The sequence below is a fragment of the Aquarana catesbeiana genome, linkage group LG05 (genome assembly GCF_042186555.1).
Source record: "Aquarana catesbeiana isolate 2022-GZ linkage group LG05, ASM4218655v1, whole genome shotgun sequence".
Taxonomy (NCBI): domain Eukaryota; kingdom Metazoa; phylum Chordata; class Amphibia; order Anura; family Ranidae; genus Aquarana; species Aquarana catesbeiana.
Window position 1 is genome coordinate 362,780,535 of NC_133328.1, and position 19,649 is coordinate 362,800,183.

Consider the following 19,649-nt stretch of genomic DNA (forward strand, 5'->3'; position numbering starts at 1 on the left):
TTCAAGGTCCTGGAGTGGCCTAGCCAGTCTCCATATCTCAACCCCATAGAAAACCTTTGGAGGGAGTTGAAAGTCTGTGTTGCTCAGCAACAGCCCCAAAACATCACTGCTCTAGAGGAGATCTGCATGGAGGAATGGGCCAACATACAGGCAACAGTGTGTGACGACCTTGTGAAGACTTACAGAAAACGTTTGACCTCTGTCATTGCCAACAAATGATATATAACAAAGTACTGAGATGAACTTTGGATATTGACCAAATACTTATTTTCCACCGTAATTTGAAAATAAATTCTTTCAAAAATCAGACAATGTGATTGTCTGGATTTGTTTCCACATTTTGTCTCTCATAGTTGAGGTATACCTATAATGACAATTACAGGCCTCTCTCATCTTTTTAAGTGGGAGAACTTTCACAATTGGTGGCTGACTAAATACTTTTTTGCCTCACTGTATATAGTTTTTAAAGATATTTTTCTCATCAATTTATGCTTGGTACTTTTTGTGTATTTATTTTATTCAATAAAATATGAATACTTTATATTTAGCCTTGCGGGCAGTAGGTACAGCTCAATTTCCTGAATGACTGAGAGGAGGGACGCAGCCCTCGCCTTCTCTGTTAGCAATAATGGTAGCTTCCTAATACGTGGATTAATGCAGTCTGTCGGAAAGCCTAAAGGTAGAGCTGGGCTTTCTTATTTAAGGGAAATACACACATTTGCAGAGATATTAGGGAAATTACATTCATACCCTCCTGGGCAGGCATGAGTACCTAAACGTCTTTTGATATCAACATCAGGTAAATCTCTACATAGCAGAATTAAGACTAGGCATTGGAATGGTAGCACTGGATGCCAGTTAGACTATACTCCATTGCACTGTCAATGTGTGAGAGGAGAGCTTCCTAAGAATAGGAGAGATAAAAGTCATTATCCCATTAGTGTGCTGTTGCCCATTTTGTGGCTGACGTTAGTCCTAGTCCAGATTGTATAGTTAAACAGAACTGCTGTCTGCAGAGTGGTCTCAAGGATTAAAGGTCCTAGTTGTGCAGTCTAGCAAGTATGCCCAGATCACAAGACTGGCTGGACAGAGTTACAAATCTTTTGCAGGGAAAAATAGCTTTCATATATGTATTTCTACAGTACAATTAGCCGTTTATCTTAAATTTGGCTTTACATGCTAAATGTGACTGGAGTACACCTTTAATCTTAAAGTAGAGAGGCAAACCTTTTTTTTTTTCATTTTGGATAGAGCAAGGGATGGTTATAACCCCCTGTCAAATTTTTTTTTTTCGCCCTCTGTGTCCCATTGTGGAGATGTCTCTTCACTTTTTGTCCCATAGTCAAACAGGAAGTTAGAGGAAATCCCTGCAAATGAAGGCAATTCCTTGGGGACCCCCAGGTCACCAGAACTAGTGTCCCAGTTGAAAGAATTCTCCTCTATTACTATTCTAGGAACAACCCACAATTTGGGATATTTTTTTACTTTCAATGATAATGATAAACAGGACAAACAGAGAGGGTGAATCTCCTTAACAGGGACACAGCAATAAAAACTGACAAGTGTTCTAATCCCTCTCTGCTCTTTCAGAAAAAAAAGTTTTGCCTTTAGTTATATTGTAATTTCTTAGGCTAATATTAAGATATCCCAACTTTATAGAGACTTAGCAACTTACCTTCCACATCATTAAAGCTCCCATCACAAATGGATTAAACACAGTGAGGAAACAATACACAGATGCTGGGTCAAAGCTAAAGAGGAAAAATAGGAAACACAATGAGAGGCAGAAATACTGCAGGCCTATTAAGGTCCCTTTTACAAATGCGGACCGTTTGTTTTATCAGTGCAGTTCATTCACTTTTTCAAAGAAAAAACAGATGAAGTTTACATCAGTTTGTCATCGTTTTTTAACAACTGCCAGCTAGAGTCTTTAACCACTTGAGTCCCGGAGCCTTTTTTTCATGCAAAAACGGACCGTTTGTCCGTTTGCATCAGTTTTTTGTCCGATCCATTTTTTTAACAGAAGAAAAATAGGACATTGATCCATTCAAAAAAAGGATGTTGACAGAAGCGGATGTAAACTGATTTAAATGGACTTTCATCCATTTAGCCAAGGTTCAGACTAGTGCAATCGCAGGTGCCAATCACATGTGATGTCTGAGCAATGCAAGTTCAGCCATACAGTTGTATGGCTGAACTCGCATTGGATTCGCACAGAAAAAGGTGCAGGGACTTTGTTTTTTCCCGCCTGGAATCAGATCGCATGGATGTTCTCACCTATGTGTTCCGATTCCTGTACAAATCCACAGTTCGCACTGCAATCTGTGAACCGTTCTTGGGGTGTCATTAACAATGCATAGACACCCGCAGTGGTTTGCAGAGGGTAGTGTGAACTGCCTGCATGTGGGACCTGGCGCTGTAATCGCGCTGGTTCCCGCATCGCACTAGTCTAAACCTAGGCTGACATCCATTTTTCCATAGAGATGCATCGATGTCCGTTTTTCATCCGTCAACAGATGGATGAAAAACAGACAAATGGTCGGCATGTGTGAAAGGGAACTAAATGGTTAAGTGCAATTCCACACAAAAGTACATTTGCCTACCCTGTTAGCTCTTTCCAGTTCTTTTCTCACCTTATTTTTCAGCTGCTTACTTACTCAAATCTGACCGCTGACTTCCTTATCATTGGCCAAACCTGTGCAATGAGCCCTCATAGATTCCTATCAGGCATCTGCAGTCTTGGGAGACTCTCCAACAGAGGTCTTACGGTGCAGACAAGGTCAACTGGGATAACTTTTTTTTTCTGGAGAAAGGAGCAGGCCGTGTCCCTCACAATTCAGGAAGTAAGCAGCTGGGAAGTGGGAGGTTTGGTAGTTAAAGTGGAACTTCACCCTAAAGGGTAAGTTCCACTCGTCCTTCTCCTCCTCCCCTCCCACCCCTACTTTACATTTGGCACATATTTTTTTGGGGGCGGGGGGGAGCGGCTTCCTGACTTTGACAGGTACCTGCTCCTCCATTTCTGGTCAAATTGCCGCGGTTGCCCATCCCCCCCTTTACCCGCAGCCTTCTGGGACATGTCACAGGTCCCAGAAAGCTGCAAGATAAATCAGATAGCACAGCACGGCTCACGTGTGCGCAGTGAGCAGCCGGCTGTGGAGCCACAAGCAGTCACAGCCAGCTGCCCACACTTAGTAAGCTGGCGCCGGCGGCCGAAGCCCAGTGAAGAAACCGGCCAGGTGAGGACACCGCTGGATTCTGGGACAGGTGAGTGTCCTATTATTAAAAGTCAGCAGCTACAATTTTTGTAGCTGCTGACTTTTAATTTTTTTAAATATGACGGAAGCCCCTCTTTAAGAACAGGTTGCAGCTGCCCTTAGGTAAACAAAAGGGTGGGATTAGGATATCAGTTATAACATGCCGATTAATAAGCTACCAATCGTTTTCAGCTGCTTTTGTTATTCTGGTTTTATCTTTCCATCATACCTGTTAATGGATGCTATATTCCCAGTACCGAAAAAGGCTGTAACTATGAAGAACACCTAAAGAAATGTAAAGGAAAATGTTTATTAAACAGAGAAAGCAGACATGGCTAAAAAGTTTTCTGGTTATTTACGCCGTATGCCATGTTGCATTAAAGCACACCTATCATGTGCAGCAATGTAACCCCCTACCCGTTTTATCTTCGTATTAGGAAGCTTCCTATGGAGAAGTGTGGAGCAGGATCAAAATCCCAGGAGCCGATCAGTTCGGTTTTTAGACTTAGTGTTGGACTCAAGCTGTCCCTGACACCTGGAAGCTACAGAGCTAAACTCCGCCAATAGTTCCAGAGACACCAAATACGGATGGTATTTTAAAATCAGTGCTGGGACAAATAATCATTATCCCAGCACCTGGTGCATAAGTGCATTTTTTTGTGTTCTCCCTCCACCTCTTGCTGTGTATGTTTGCCTATATGTTTTGCTTATACGAAACTAAATTGCTGTCACAGCAGTTAGTCTCAGTGATGTTATCTAAAATTTAATTTATGTACTTTCCTCTGCACCACTTATGTTTTGACACTAGTTGGTTTAGTCTTAAGCTCTGCTAGCTACTCCCTTGACCCACCATGCAGGTTATTCAGTCTAGTTTCAGCCAGCCAAGGATCACAACCTATAGGATCTAAATATGTTTTTTTTTATCCTAAAAGAGATTCTGTTTGTGTCCTCTGGGTAAGTTAATCTTTCCATAGATCTTATCAAGTCACCAAGCCACCACATTCTGCATACAGCCTAAGTCTCAGGAGGTATGTCATTTGCATAAAGTGACATTTCAGCAAGGACATACTCTTATGTGTGGTCTGCAAGCCACCGATGAAAGACTGAAGCTGCAATCACACCTGAGAGCCGCGTTTTTGGGACGTTTGTATGTGCGGTTTTGAGCGTTTGCGTACAGCATTTTTAAAGCATTTTTGAGATTTGCCATTTTTTAATTAGCCAATAGAGAAAAATATAATCTGTTTTATCATTTGTTGCTATGTATTTTTAGCTTTTCATCTGCTTTTATTTAATATTTAGTTATCATTATATGTTTACAATTGTTTTTACTTTTTGGTAAGGCGTTAAGGGTTGTAGTTTAAAGGTTAGAGTTAGGGGTTAATTTAGTTATTTATTTTGTTAGATTAGGGGTTAAAATAGGGTTAAATATTACTGTTAGGGGTTAATGTTAGGGTTAAGGGTTGGGTTTTTTTATTTTATTATTGCAGAAAAACATTCAAAAATGTGTGAAAAAATGCACTAAAACGCTCAAAAATGCTCAACTCAAGCGTTTCCATGCATTCCTATGGAACAAAAAAACGCTTCAAAAGCACACCAATCTGCCCAATTTAAGCTACAAAAAAACTTCCAAAACTTTTTGAGCTTCAGGCGACTTGTACTGGAGATGTGAACCCACTCCATAGAGAATAATTGTTTTTTTTTCTCCTGAAACTAGGCTGTGAGGCAGCAGGCACACTGCACAATTTACTAAGCTAGGATTTAGCTTATAACTTGTTAGTGGGGGGTGGGGACATCAATAAGTGCCAAGTGAAGTCATCCTTTAAGGAACACTAATGCTGTCTATAAGTAGAATTTCATTTGGAACTTTTTGTTTGCTTGGTTTTATAACCCTTAGTGGAGTACAATCGATGTTTGTTCTTTCCATGTAAATATATACCATATGTAAGGTAAATATATAACTAAGAAAAAAAGGAGCTGCGCTACAAAAAAGAAGGGTATACACAGTGAGGTGAACAAACATGTGCTACATATGGTAATAATGATAGGAATTAACCTGCAAAGAAAAACGGCATAGGTAAGATGTGATCCAATGAGCGCACAAAAAATATTGAAAAATATTAAGTGGAGGCAGCAGCTGGACACTGACAGGAACGGTCATGCACAGTTAGAGCGCTGCTCTGTGTGAGGAGAAAAGCTACTAAACAACTGGAGCCCGCTGGTCCCAGGCACACAGATGCACACCGGACAACTCCTAGAACACAGTGGTATCATTTGGAGCAAAAATTATGGTGTTAGGAGGCATCCGCACCAAAAACAAAAACCCCTCCATTAAGGAACCAAAGCGCGCACTGCAGCTAAAATGGCGTTGATACCTTTCTCCTCAAAAGCCTCAGCGCTCTCACAGAAACACCAGCCTATACAGACAGCCTCTCCTGGTGAGTCAGACTCAGAAATTAATGGCATACAGTCTATTTCACAAGATTCCCCTGCCTCTCCAGCACTATTAAGGTAATTTGAAAAAATGCTTAACAAAGCTTCAGAACATCAGAACATATCACTAAAAGCCGCACAAAAGAGATAAGGGAGCTGGGCAGCCGCACAGAAGCGCTGGAAACCAGAGTGGATGAAATAGAAATTACAACACAGGAAAACATGTATGAACTGGATAATCTAAGGTAGAAAATATAGCTTTACAAACAAAATTAGAAGATTTTGAGAATAGAGCTAGATGCTCCAATATTAGAATCAGAGGTATCCCAGAGTCAGTGACAGACCTGCGAACTACCATTACTGCCTTATTTCAGGAACTTCTGCCTACATTGTCAGCAGACCATTTTGAAATGGATAGAATCCATCGCACTCTTGCACTTAAGAAAGCCGAAGGTCCACCACGCGATATAATCGCGAAATTTCATTTTTATCGTACTAAGGAGAATCTGCTAGCAGCAGCAAGAGAAAGAAATAACTTATCTTTTCAAGGACAGAAATACCAACTATTTGCTGACCTTTCTCAACTCACTATAAACAAACGCTGAGCAATGAAACCCCTACTTCTGATATTACAAAATCATCACATAAACTACCAATGGGGTTTCCCCTTTTCTATACGTTTTGCATGCAAAGGCTCAAAATTCATCTGCAGATCAGAGGAAGAATTACAGCAAACTCTACAAAATCTGCATTTATTGGATACCGTTTCTAACACCAGTTCCCCACGCAGAAGATCAGCGTCATCTTTTTCACAAAAATCCCCCAAACTTTCTGGAAACAACAGAATCAATTCCCACTCTTACAAGAGAAGCCGTTTGGATTCCCCTTCACAACAAATTGTAGAAGCCATGGACTGAATAATAGAAGCAGATCCCTTGATTCGTTATCATATTGAACCATAACTTAGCTAATTTTTATTTCCTCTCCACATACCCATTATTTTTGAAACCCAGATAAAAACTCATTTGACTTCCTAAATTCAAAACTAAATATTGCAACACCTAATCTTAGTGCACTTATTGATATGATAGAGAGCATACTTATTTAAGTAAATTCATATACTTATGTATTGAATACGTGAAGACCAATATATAAGTAGGCTCAAATGCGAAAATTATTAATTGTATGTATGTCTATTTGTCTAATTCTATGTTTACATTTATTTAATTCCCCTTCCCCCATTCCCCACCATATATTACATTTTTTTTTTGTGACCAAACTCTTCAAGACTATGTGGAAGATCTTATTGGATTTTATTATATTTTTATTTTGTCTGTGAGAGGTGGTAGGGAAAAAAAAAAAGAAGGAAAAGGGAAAAAAAAAAAAAAAAAAAAAAAAAAAAATGGAAAAAGTCATCATCCTAGGTTGCTGGCTGGTTCTCTCAGGTTAAAAATTTATTAACAAAATTAACTAAGAGATATATGTACTGTTTTGGTCCAGTATTTTTGGTCCCCCCGTCCACCCCCTCTGGGACCAGACTTTTAAAGACAACGTGGAAGGTCTTATTTTATTTTCAAAAGCCATTACCTAAGGTTGCTGACTGGTCTTCTTATTTTACAAAGTTATTAATAAGATTTATTAAGAGATCTAGGTTCTGTTCTGTTTTAGCATGTTCTAATTTTTATTTGCTGGTTACCTTTATTGCAATTTATAACATTCCATTTACTCTAGGATTAATATAACCCAACACCAAGCGGAATTTACTTGTATTAATTTTACGTCAAATCATTTAGCATTTTCTTGTTTCTTGTCTTCGTTTAAATAATATTATTAGGGCTTTTCTTCCTAACACGGACGTTCAGTGTGCCCCAATTTGCCCTCCTCATCAGCCCATATATAATATGTGGGCAGATGACGTAGGCTACGTTCCCCCTGATGGTGGCCTATTCCCACCATCAAGGGTAAACCTTACTTTTCATTACATGCTTTTTTGCATCTTATCTAACTTTATCCTTTTTATTTTCAGTTTTCTCTATCTTTCTATACTCCTAATGGCTCTAGTCCCTCCTCCCTACCCCTTCTTTGGGTCCACACGGGTCGATTCATCCAGTCAGACACTAACAGACACTGGTGAGTATCACCTTTTAGATCATTTATCATGGCACCCTTAAACATCCTTTCCCAGAATGTTCAGGGAATCAACACACCACAAAAAAGAACAAAAGCATTTTGTTTCTTTCAAGCTAAGAAGGCTCATATAATATGCCTACAAGAAACTCACTTTGCAATGAATTCTACTCCTAAATATATGAGTCCTTTTTACCCACAAGTCTTTACAGCCTCGGCCAGCGCCAAGAAGAGGGGAACCCTTATAGCCTTCCACAGATCTACCCCGTTCTTAATCCAATCAGAAATTAAAGACCCTGAGGGGCGTTATCTTATTATCACTGGTCACATTATGGACAATGCGGTAACGATAGTATCATACTATGCTCCTAATAAACAACCAACCCCATTTTTTTCACACTTATTACAAGTGGTAAATACTTATAAATTGGGTACGGCCATCATATGCGGTGACTCCAACCAGGTACTCCTCCCATTTCTAGACAAATCGCCTTATATTCCCTCTCACAACACAAGCAATATAAGCGTATAATCTAGTAGACTCTTGGAGAGAATGTAATCCATCCAAAAGATGCTTTACCTATTATTCACACCCACATAAGATTTCCGCACGTATAGACCACATTTTTCTAACCACAGCTACGGTACCGGAAATTCTTACATCCAGCATAATCCCCATTCCTTGGTCAGATCATAATGCAATATACACCACAATATCCTCTACCATCCCTAAAGCCCATGACTCAACGTGGTACCTTCCTGACATCATACTTAAGAACCCCTTACATAGTCAAATAATTGAACAAGGTATTAAGGATTATCTAGAATTTAACACTAACCCAGAGGTTTCTCCGCTTACTTTATGGGAAGCACATAAGCCTGTGATGCGGGGATTGATCCAACGACAAATGGCACTGATTAAAAGATTAGCCTAGCACGAACATTAGAATCCAACTTTAACACTGCTTTTGCTTCATTTCAAAGCAATCCCTCCTCTAAATCAAAAGAACATTTGGAAAAAGCCAGATTAGAATATGACTTATTCTTAACAGAATCAGCAGATAAGACATTACACAGATAAAAACACATGTTCTACATGAAATCAAACAAACCTAATACCCTTCTAGCTCGCACGCTGAAATCTATTGACAGACAGTCAAATCCAATCAAACTTAAAATATCAAACAACACTTATACGAGTAATCCTCTTAAAATCGTTCAAAAATTCCGTAAATATTTAACATCAATATATTCAAAATCAAAAGCATTCAATCAATCTGATGCGGATAACTTCTCTAAAATAAATCTAACTAAACTAACACACACAAAAAATATTGCTGGAAGAACGCATAACATCAGCAGAAGTTTTGAAAACCATAAAAGAAATGAAAATTAACAAAAGGCCTGACCCAGATGGATATTCAGCCTTATATTATAAAACATTTTCTGAAACTCTTTCTCCTATATTAGAGGAAGCATTCAACACGCTAATAGACGACTACTCCTTTAGACGTGAATCATTATTATCTATTATTTGCATGATCCCCAAACCCCACTCAGATAATACATCCTGCATGAACTTCCGTCCCATTTCCCTCCTAAATCAAGACATCAAAATCTTAGCAAAAATCCTAGCTACCTGACTTAACAAGATAATTGGTAAACTTATACATAATGACCAAGTTGGATTTATGCCAACAAGGCAAGCAAGTGATAACGTACGTCGAGCAACCCTTTTGGCGTACATAGCCAAAAAAAGACGAATTCCTACATGCTTCCTGTCTCTAGACATAAGAAAAGCCTTCGATTCAGTAACCTGGCCTTATTTACACTACACTCTCCAGAAATGGGGATTTGGCCCCCACTACACTAGTTGGATAGCAGCTCTTTATAACAAACCCCAAGCCTACATAAAATACGCAGGATATAAATCGGAACACTTTAACATAGAAAGAGGCACTAGACAGGGTTGCCCACTTTCCCCCTTATTATTTGCTCTTTTAATAGAACCTTTAGCTCAATACCTTAGAGTAGAACCAACAGTCACTGGAATAGAATTAGGTGGAATCCATCATAAACTTAGCTTATTTGCAGACGATATTTTATTGTTTCTATCATCTCCGCAAGTCTCAGGCCCAAATTTATTACCTATTCTCAACAAATTTGCTACCATATCAGGGCTACAGATAAATTCCAAGAAATGTATAGCATTAAACATATCGCTTTCAACATTAGAACTACCTTCAGCAAAAGTAGCACTCCCCTTCACGTGGGCAGAGGGATCAATTCCGTTCTTAGGAATTCACCTTACAGCCTCTTTATCAGACTTATACTCTGCTAATTACCCTAGCATTTTAAAAGACATTCCGAACCTAATGGACAGCTGGTCCCACCTTCCCATCTTCTGGTTGGGGAAAATAAATGTTGTTAAAATGTCAATTTTACCTAAACTACTATATTTATTTAGAGTATTACCGATTGCAGTCCCCGCCCACTATTTACGTATTATCCAGAAAAGAATATCGAAATTTATTTGGGGATCCTCAAAACCGCGTGTACCTCTTAAAACATTATACTTACCTAAAAATTTAGGTGGTCTTGGAGTACCAAATTTTGCCACTTACTATAGAGCAGCCCACATAGCTAGTTTAACAAAATATCATACCACTCAGGAAATTCCATGGGTTTTTTTCTATGGGTTTTGATAGAGGCTTATGATTGTGACCCTTTATCGATCTCCAATATATTATGGATACATTCCAAAAACCGTCTTGGCTTAAGTAATCCTATTACTAAACATTACTTATCCCTCTGGGACAAGCTTAATTTAAACATAAATTGCAATTGTTACACAACCCCCTCCTCTCTTTTTTCAAAAACCCAACCTTTTACCCAGCATGGATTTATCCTCTCTCTTTTAAAGCATGGTCTTCCTTGGGTATAATGAATTTCCACAACTTTGTTAACTCGTCATCTTTTATCCCCTTTCCATCTCTCTGCGAAACACACGGTATCCCTCAATCGGAATTGTTCCGATACTTTCAAATAAAACATTTCTTTACACGTAATACCATTTCTGATGTACCTTTGACCCACTTCACTAGTTTTGAATCCACATGCAAAAACGATCCACACGCTAGAGGACGAATTTCTTCCCTCTATTCTCAATTACTAATAAACTCTGATAAGGATATACCTACTTATGTGTGGAAATGGGAGGAAGACTTGGAATACACTCTGGACGAGGCAGAGTGGGTTAAAATTTGGTCCACAATTAAATCATCCTCCCCTAATGTACTAGCCATGGAAACAAATAAGATATTAACTCGGTGGTACTTAGTACCAACCAAAATTGCTAAATTTCCCCCTGATTACTTAAATTACTGTTTTCGCGGTTGTTTAGAAGAAGGTACATACAAGCACACTTGGTGGTCCTGTCCAATAATACAGACATTTTGGAAAGAAATATTTACACACGCTTAAAAAATGTTCAATATTACCCTTCACCCTAACCTTGAAACGACACTACTCTGCCTCAAGCCAGAATGTCTAACTCATGCCCAATTTAAACTAACAAACAGTGGCGAGAGTTTGGAAGACCCCCTCTTTGGAGTGGGCCGAGACCAAACAAAGAATGAATAATTTTATGGTACACGCTTAAATGGCTGCTACTGAACAAAACCAAATACCTACATTTCATAAACTATGGCAGCCTTGGTTAGAACACTCATTCAACACACATTCAATGACAATGTTTTATGGCCATGGTAGATGATTTGAACTCATGCTGACTGTATAGGTCTCACTGTGACTTCTGGATCGACCCGGTGGACCCCTCCTTAATATGTCTTCTTTACTTTTCACTCTCTACCTTATTCTTCCTTTCTCTACTCTGACTCTCTTTACACCTTATGATTTAGTTGTACCTTAGGTTACAAAGATATCATTAGTATTGAAATACAATTCATTAATCCAAGATTGCTCAGGAAATCTGTACTTAGTTTTTCATAATCTTTAATATTACACAATATTTGAATGTCTACATCACAATTGGTTTTGCTCATAATTGTTATTTAATTACTTTGATTTTTCATAAAGCCTTACCTCATGATTAATTCTATAATTGTAACCACATATAATTATTATATAAATACTCTAAATTGTACAATATACAGTATTAATTTTATTGTACTTAATCTTATTGAATTTAATAAAATATTTTTGACAAGAAAAATATTAAGTGAAAAATAGTCCGGTATAACAAGTGATTAAATGGTGAATAAATAATCAATAACAGTAACCTGTGAAGAAAAAATGTAATATAAAAATCCTTGCAGCCTCATTGAATAAATAAAGTCTTTGCATGAAAAGTTATTTTCAAATGAAGAATCTGAGTTTTGAAACACTCTGAGATATCCCCCATAAAGAAGCACTGTGAATCCACCACCGTATAGACTGGAGGCTTCTTCTTCACAGTGCTTCTTTATGGAGAATCTCTCACAGGGTGTTTCTAAACTCAGATTCTTCGTTTGAAAATAACTTTTCATGCAAAGACTTTATTTATTCTATGAAGCTGCAAGGGTTTTTATGTTAAATTTTTTCTTCACAGGTTACTCTTATTGATTATTTGTTCACCATTTTTGATGCGCTCATTGGATCACATCTTAACTATGCCGTTTTTTCTTTGCAGGTTAATTCCTATCATTATTACCATATGTGGCACATGTTTGTTCACCTCACTGTTTATAACCTTCTTTTTTGTAGCACAGCTCCTTTTTTTCTTTTTCCAGTTTGGTGTGTATTTCACTTTGGGTTGCAGCTTTTTCATATTTGGTGTCTACCAGCGCAGCTTTTTCTTTTACAAATATATAACTAAAAGTAACAGAAAAACACATTTTTTTAAATATTTTTCACTGATATCAGGGAAGCAGTCATGATCAACATTGTGTACAGTATGTGGGGAGATATGGTGCAGAAGAGAATGTGACCAACACACTGGAGGGAAATGGCTCAGGGGGTCTGGGAGAGGTGGTAGGGCGATTCCAAAACACTGTAGTACACCTCTCAAGAGACTGAAAATTTCTTACGGTAATAGATAAGGACAGCAGAGGGCATATCTGAGTGTAGCAGTGTGAAAACTCATTTATTCACATGACAATTAGCAACTTAGAAGACAATGTAGTGATATCAAGCATATACATGTAGAAATGTCATTCAGGGTCAGCTTCCGGAGATGGACCTTTGCAGAACAGGATGAGCTTCCTTGGGAGGGATTGCAGCACCTGTAGCTGTAATGCAAAAGAGACACCACCAGGAGCAGCAGACCAAGTGTAGCAACAGGTGAATGAAAAGCAACTCACAGAAGTACAGGGTTAATCCTGTCATCAATCCTGTAGTCATCCTGTTCTGGGAATGTCAATCCGGAAGCTGATCCTGAATGATGTTTCTACATGTATATGCCTGACATCACTACATTGTCTTGTAACTTGCAAATTGTTGTGTGAGAAAATGTGCTTTTAGACTGCTAAACTAAGATGTGACCTCTGCTGTCCTTATCTATGATCAACATTATGCAAGGATTTGAAAATGTCTTTTTTTTTTAATTACTATAAGTCTGAACGCTTACCTATGAAGGATTTATATCCATCCTTATTTAGCTTTACTTGATTTACCTCTCAGAGCTGAGTCAGCGATGTGGGAGGTCTGATGCTCAATCAACTACCCAACAAATGCTTTCTTCTGGTTCTAGTAACCATGACAATATCAAACACAAAGTTCTGTAGTTTACAGAACTTGTTTTGTGACAATGTTATATACACTCAGAAAACAGATTGTATTATCAGCATTGGGTTAGGGAGTTGGCATAGTAGCAACTGTCTAACAGCAGGTTACCTCTCACTCGCCCCCCAAATTCCAGTCATCCACAGACAAACAGAGCAAGCTGAATCAGACTTTGAAATAAAAAAAAACACATGCACAGCAGTTAAGTCATCCCGCACTGACGAAACAAGATGGGTGAAAAAGTTGAACCAGGAAAAAGAGCAGTCAAAGAGGCTGGCAGCAATAAGGTAGTTCTTGGACATTGCATCACTAAAGTAGAGATAAGTAAACCAGAATTTGATTCCGATTTGGTCGAAATAATAAGGGGGTAAATATGTATATATTTTATAAGGAAAACCTGCACATTTATGTTAGTTTAATCCAAATGCTTGGATAAGGCCAGTTACTTATTATTTTTTGCAGTTTACCAAACTCACATTTTTTTGATTAAACAGATTTTGCATCCCTAAATGTATAACACCTTTTACTTACAACTATGTTATTTTTTAAAAAACTGATAAGCCAGAAGAATGCTGTTTTCTTCACAATGCTAACATGGAAATAACAAATGGGAAAAATAGATAGGTATGGAGTAGAGAAAACAGGGACTAAGGGCCTAATTTATTGTGTGGATTACACCACTCTATAATGTTAGGATAAAAAAAAAGAAAAAAAAAGAAAAAAAAAAGAAAAAAAAAAAAAAAGCATACCAAAAAGAAGGCTCTTCGAATGTCATCCAAATTTAGTTGTCGAAACTGAGTTATATCTGTACAGCAGGAGAAGTCAATACTGTTAAGCTGTGAAGGAGAAAAAAAAACAAAAAAAACAGAAAATCAATATCATGTGTCATCTTAGTCACTTATAACAAAAATAGATTCCCCCTTGTGGTGAGTCATGAAATTAACATGTCAGCAATGACCACTAAAACCACCATGTTTAAAATCTCGACTTTTCAATAGCTGAACAATGCAAGACCTCCAGGTATGCAGAAATCAGCTAATACAACACAACACTGAGTCCTAAGAGATCCTGAGATATTTAAAAATGCACAGTAAAGGAGAATACGTATGTATGGTCAATGAAAAAAAAAAAAAAAAAAAAAAAAAAAAAAAAAGTACTAGTTACTTACCGGTAACTGTCTTTCTGGGAAATCTTCCAGGACGGCACACCTGAGAGATGAGAGGCTCCTCCCCACAGGAAACACAATCAATCAACAGCTGTTTTAAGTCCACACCCTTCCCCCTGATCCTCAGTTTGTAGAGAAGTAACTCCTGAACCTGGTTCACAAGGGAAATCATTCCTCATAGGCACTCACCTAGTGTTCTAAAATTTTCCCTCCTCCAACGGGTGGGAAGTAGGCCTGCCGTCCTGGAAGATTTCCCAGAAAGACAGTTACCGGTAAGTAACTAGTACTTTTCTCAAGTCATCTTCCAGGACGGCACACCTGAGAGGATAATCAAGTACCTCAGGCCTACCTTAGGGTGGGACCACTGCAAGACTCTTGGCGAACCTCGGTTCTGCAGTAAGCTTTACCTTTACTCCATATGCTTGATGAAGGTATCTTAGCTGGATCATGCGGCTGATCTGCCGGTCTACTCCACCGGTGTCCCTGCCTTCTCTGTTTCGGATGCAGGATCTAGGTGGAGTGGGCTCTTAAAGATGGAATCAGAAAACATGTTAAACTTGTAGGTTATCAATGTTGCCTGTCACACATCTACCAACAATGGCCTATTCTGCCTATAGGTGCTGTTTAGAACCACTAAAAAGATTAATCGGAGACCTGTGTTGTAAGACAAGGACACTACATTGGTCCATAAGGGGGCCTGTCTTAACACAACCCTGTCCAGGGAAATAAAACTGCCAAAAAAGGGGGGCCCCTGACAGACAACCCCCTTTTTGTTCATTTTTAGCTTTACGTCAGCAAAGACTGAAGGGAAACCTACTTAAGGGAAATAGATTAACAAAAACTTAATCCCTGGGTTTAAGGCATGCCCAATCTATAGTTTTACTTACGCCTGAGAGCCTACTCAGGAGATTAACATCTATAGCAGGAGAAGAACACTCATATTGCTACATCTAGATTTGCTAGAAGGGCAAAATGAAGGCCATGCACCGAGCTGTAACCTATTTGGTCGGGTCTACATGTTTATACTTCATCTTCAGGCCATAAAACTCCTCTGAACCGAACTTCCTAAGTTCTTTATAAACAGGGCGATTCATTATCGCCTTCCTCCAGTGACCCATAACTCTACTGGGCTTCAACCCTAGGAAATGGCTCTGGCATCCCTGAATGTAAGGGGTCGAGGCTTTATGACATGTGACATCTGCACCAGAACTCCTGGCCCTTTCACGGAAGAGAAGGCTGAAATACAAAAAGGTGATACATGTATTATTAATATCACAAATAAAAAAAATCATAGATTGTGGACATAGCACAATAGATTTAGACAGAAAGGACACAAGCAGACATCAATGTTGTGTATCTGAGTGTGACTAGCTAAACCAAAATATCAAATATGGGAAGAGACCCAAATCTGAACCTCACAGTCTGGTTTTCTGATGTGCGGCCAATATGTAAGCATTAAGACACAAACACACCTTAAATGCTGCGCATTTCTGAAGTGCAGCTAGCTAGGTCATAACTGGTAAATACAGAAAGGACGGGAACCCCCTTTTACAGTGGTGTTTTACTGATGTACAGCAAAACAAGGCTATAAAGAGAAGACAGAAAGACCCAAACTTCTATGTTGCATATTTATGACGAACCACCAAGTACAGTTATAAGACAATCCTTCCTGTTATGCAGTTCTGTAGTGCAGTTACATAGAACCAACAGAGAAAGAACACAAGCAACCTACAGCATTGTGTTTTTCTGAAGTGCCATAAGGTAAGGCAATATGAAACAGAAAGCACCAACAAGCTTCAATGTTGAGTACTTCTGCTGTGCAGCAACATAAAAACAAACAGACAGCCTTTACAGCTGCGATCTTTCTGGTCTACTGCAAAATAAGGCAATAACTCCACAATGAGTATTCCTGCAGCATTGCAAAACCTGAACCAGAAGGGACAGATAAGCTTAGGGTTCCCACACCCGTGCGACCCAACCTGCCACTTGGGACTGCAAGACGCATGAGAAGTCATACTATGGCTTCCAAAGGGTATCATTCGTGACTGTGCGACTCCAGGTCGCAGCGTATCCAGCAGTCCCTGCTTACGGAACCACAGACCTCAAGATTACACAGGTCGCAGGAAAAGCAGTTTTCGGGTCGAACAAACAAGGGGTCCCCATGCTGTGGCTCCCTGGAGGAGTGCAGCCAACAACCCCCTACTGTGTATACCTAAGAAACAGCAAGGAAGATCAATGAGAAACACCACTTACTGCTGTGCCTTTCTGATATACGGACGATAAGTCAGTAAATATAGGACATACAGGACACAAACAATGTTCAATCTTTGTGTATGTCTGATGTGTAGCATATACCAATACTGAGCAGAGATGTCATTACCCTCAATGTGTCTCCCTGCTGAGCAGCAAAAACAAATCAGAAAAAGACAAACAACCTTCACTGTTGTGTCCTTTCTGATATGCAGCCAATAAGGCAGTAAACCTTCAATTTTGTATGTGTCTGATGTGCAACAACAATCTTGAATAGAGATAGCACATCCATATTCAAGTGATTTGGCATGTGACTCAACATGTCAAATCGCATGCCTAAAATTGGCAGCCATTGCCGTTAATAGCACTGTCTGAATCAGCCCGGGCCACTTTGTGGTGCTGCACTGATTACCAATGGCAGTATGTGTACTACCCCTGGCACAGGTTCAATTTTGTATTTTCCAACAAAATCAGGACCATCCGTCATCACTGCTGCCTTTCTGATAAGCAACCAATAAGGCAGTAATACAGGACCCACAGACAGACCTCAATCTTGTATATGTCTGATGTGCAATAATATAACAGTTCTGAATAGAGATAGCACATCCATATTGAAGTGATTTGGCATGCAACTCAACATGTCAAAGTCGCATGCCTAAAATCGGCAGCCATTGCTGTTAGTAGCGCTGTCTGAATCAGCACGTCACTTTGTGGTGCTGCACCGATTACAAATGGCAGTATGTGTACTACCCATGGCACAGGTTCAATTTGTATTTTCCAACAAAATCAGGACCATCCATCTTCACTGCTACCTTTCTGATAAGCAACCAATAAGGCAGTAATACAGGACCCACAGACAAACTTCAATCGTGTATATCTCTAATGTGCAACAATCTAACAATTCTGAATAGAGATAGCACATCCATATTGAAGCGATTTGGCATGCGACTCACATGTCAAATCGCATGCCTAAAATCGGCAGCTATTGCCGTTAATAGCACTGTCTGAATCAGCACGACGCCACCTTGTGGTGCTGTACCGATTACCAAAGCCAGTATATGTACTACCCCTGCCATCAATCTTTCCTGCTGCCTTTCTGATAAGCAACCAATAAGGCAGTAATACAGGACACAAAAACCCCACAGACAGACCCCAATCTTGTGTAGGTCTGATGTGCAGCAATATAACAATTATGAGCAGAAATGTCATCACCAGACTCAATGATGTGCGTTTCTGGCGTGCGGCACAAAACCAGAAAGTACAGACCACCTTCCCTGTTGTATTTTCTGATCTGTAGCCAAACAAAGCAGTACCTTTAGGATATAAAGGACACCCAACAAGCTTCAGCAGAGAGGTCACAAATCTCAATGTGTACTTTAGTTGTGCCACCAAACACCCCAGCAAGGACAAACCTTCACTACTGAGGTCTACTGGTGAGCAGCCAAGAAGGAGTCATGGTGTATCCCTTTATGAAATAACCAAACAGGAGCAAATTATTTCATAGGCATAGCCTGGGCTGTAGATACTAATCCTTCACCACCAGTGAAGGAACCAATCCTAAAATGGTTGGACACCTTACTATAGTAGCTGTTGTCCTACCTTACCTCCATAGATTGAGCAAACGCTAGCCAGCTCATACACGGGTGGGGCTGATCAGTAACTAAAGTCTCAATGAGCCCAGCCCTAGAGACCAATATAAGACCTCTAAAAAGGGTGGTTACCAATTTAGCCTGGAGGTAAATAGCCACCTGCAGCCCTTAAACAAGCAATCATATAGCCATCTAGCTCTTGCATATGTTTGCACAGAAAATCCTTAATCAAAGGATATAGGAAAAACGATTTATGGTAAATCGCTTTTAGATCTGTCACTGAGTGGACTGTAGCCCAAACCAACAAAAAGGTTTTTCTTACCCCCTGCATTAAAATATAACCACAATGTAAGAGTGGAGTGGGAGGTTGGAGCTTATGAAAAGTTACCCATAGCAAGCAACCCCCAAAAGGAGGATCTGTCACAAGGGAACCCCTACTGTGCCACACAGAAGCTTGGTCCCTGCCACATTGCTGAAAGTTAGGTCAGCTTTTAAGCATCTTGGAGCAACTTTAAGCAGATTCCTAGCAGCTGGGCTAATAGGGCCAGATAACCTAGTGCACCTGCTGAGCAAGGGAGCTTACTCCTGAATCCTTCAACCATTGCACCATTAATAACTTGTTCAGTGGTATACCTGGCCAGTAAGGAACTCTTTGTTCTACCAGGTCACCCTCTTTGCTGTATTCACCCCTACTAATGTACCACAACCGGGTATGTAGGGAGAGGCTGGCAACCTACTGTTGTGATAACCACAGTGTCTCTGCTATAAGAGGAAGCTGTGGCTGGTGGTTTTTAGCAGTAGCTTCTGGGCTATTTTGTTATGGAGACCCCAGGTCCTGCACTGCACCACTCAGTAAATACAGGTGGAAGGGGAAAAAGTGCCTTACCTACCTCTTTCCCATCTGAGGTGGTTTAGGCACACTCGCTCCTCTGCACCACTTGTCCACCATACAGCATCTCTGATGTAGGAGGGAGCTGTGGCTGGTGTCTTTAGCAAAAGCTTCTGGGCTATTTGAATCCAGACCCCAGGGGAGATTATCTCAAATGCCCAGAA

At 39.6% G+C, this 19,649-nt stretch overlaps 1 protein-coding gene across 4 annotated transcripts in view; it reads right to left on the reverse strand.

Moving 5' to 3' along the window:
• The window catches only part of PIGN (phosphatidylinositol glycan anchor biosynthesis class N), a 637,819-nt gene that overhangs the window by 109,104 nt on the left and 509,066 nt on the right, over positions 1-19,649 (reverse strand). For all 4 annotated transcript variants that reach the window (XM_073630904.1, XM_073630905.1, XM_073630902.1 and 1 more), the window contains 3 exons: positions 14,342-14,428; positions 3,484-3,539; positions 1,676-1,751 (listed from right to left, as the gene is read on the reverse strand). In XM_073630904.1, the coding sequence (XP_073487005.1) occupies positions 1,676-1,751; positions 3,484-3,539; positions 14,342-14,428 (219 nt within the window). The remainder of the gene's footprint in view (positions 1-1,675; positions 1,752-3,483; positions 3,540-14,341; positions 14,429-19,649) is intronic.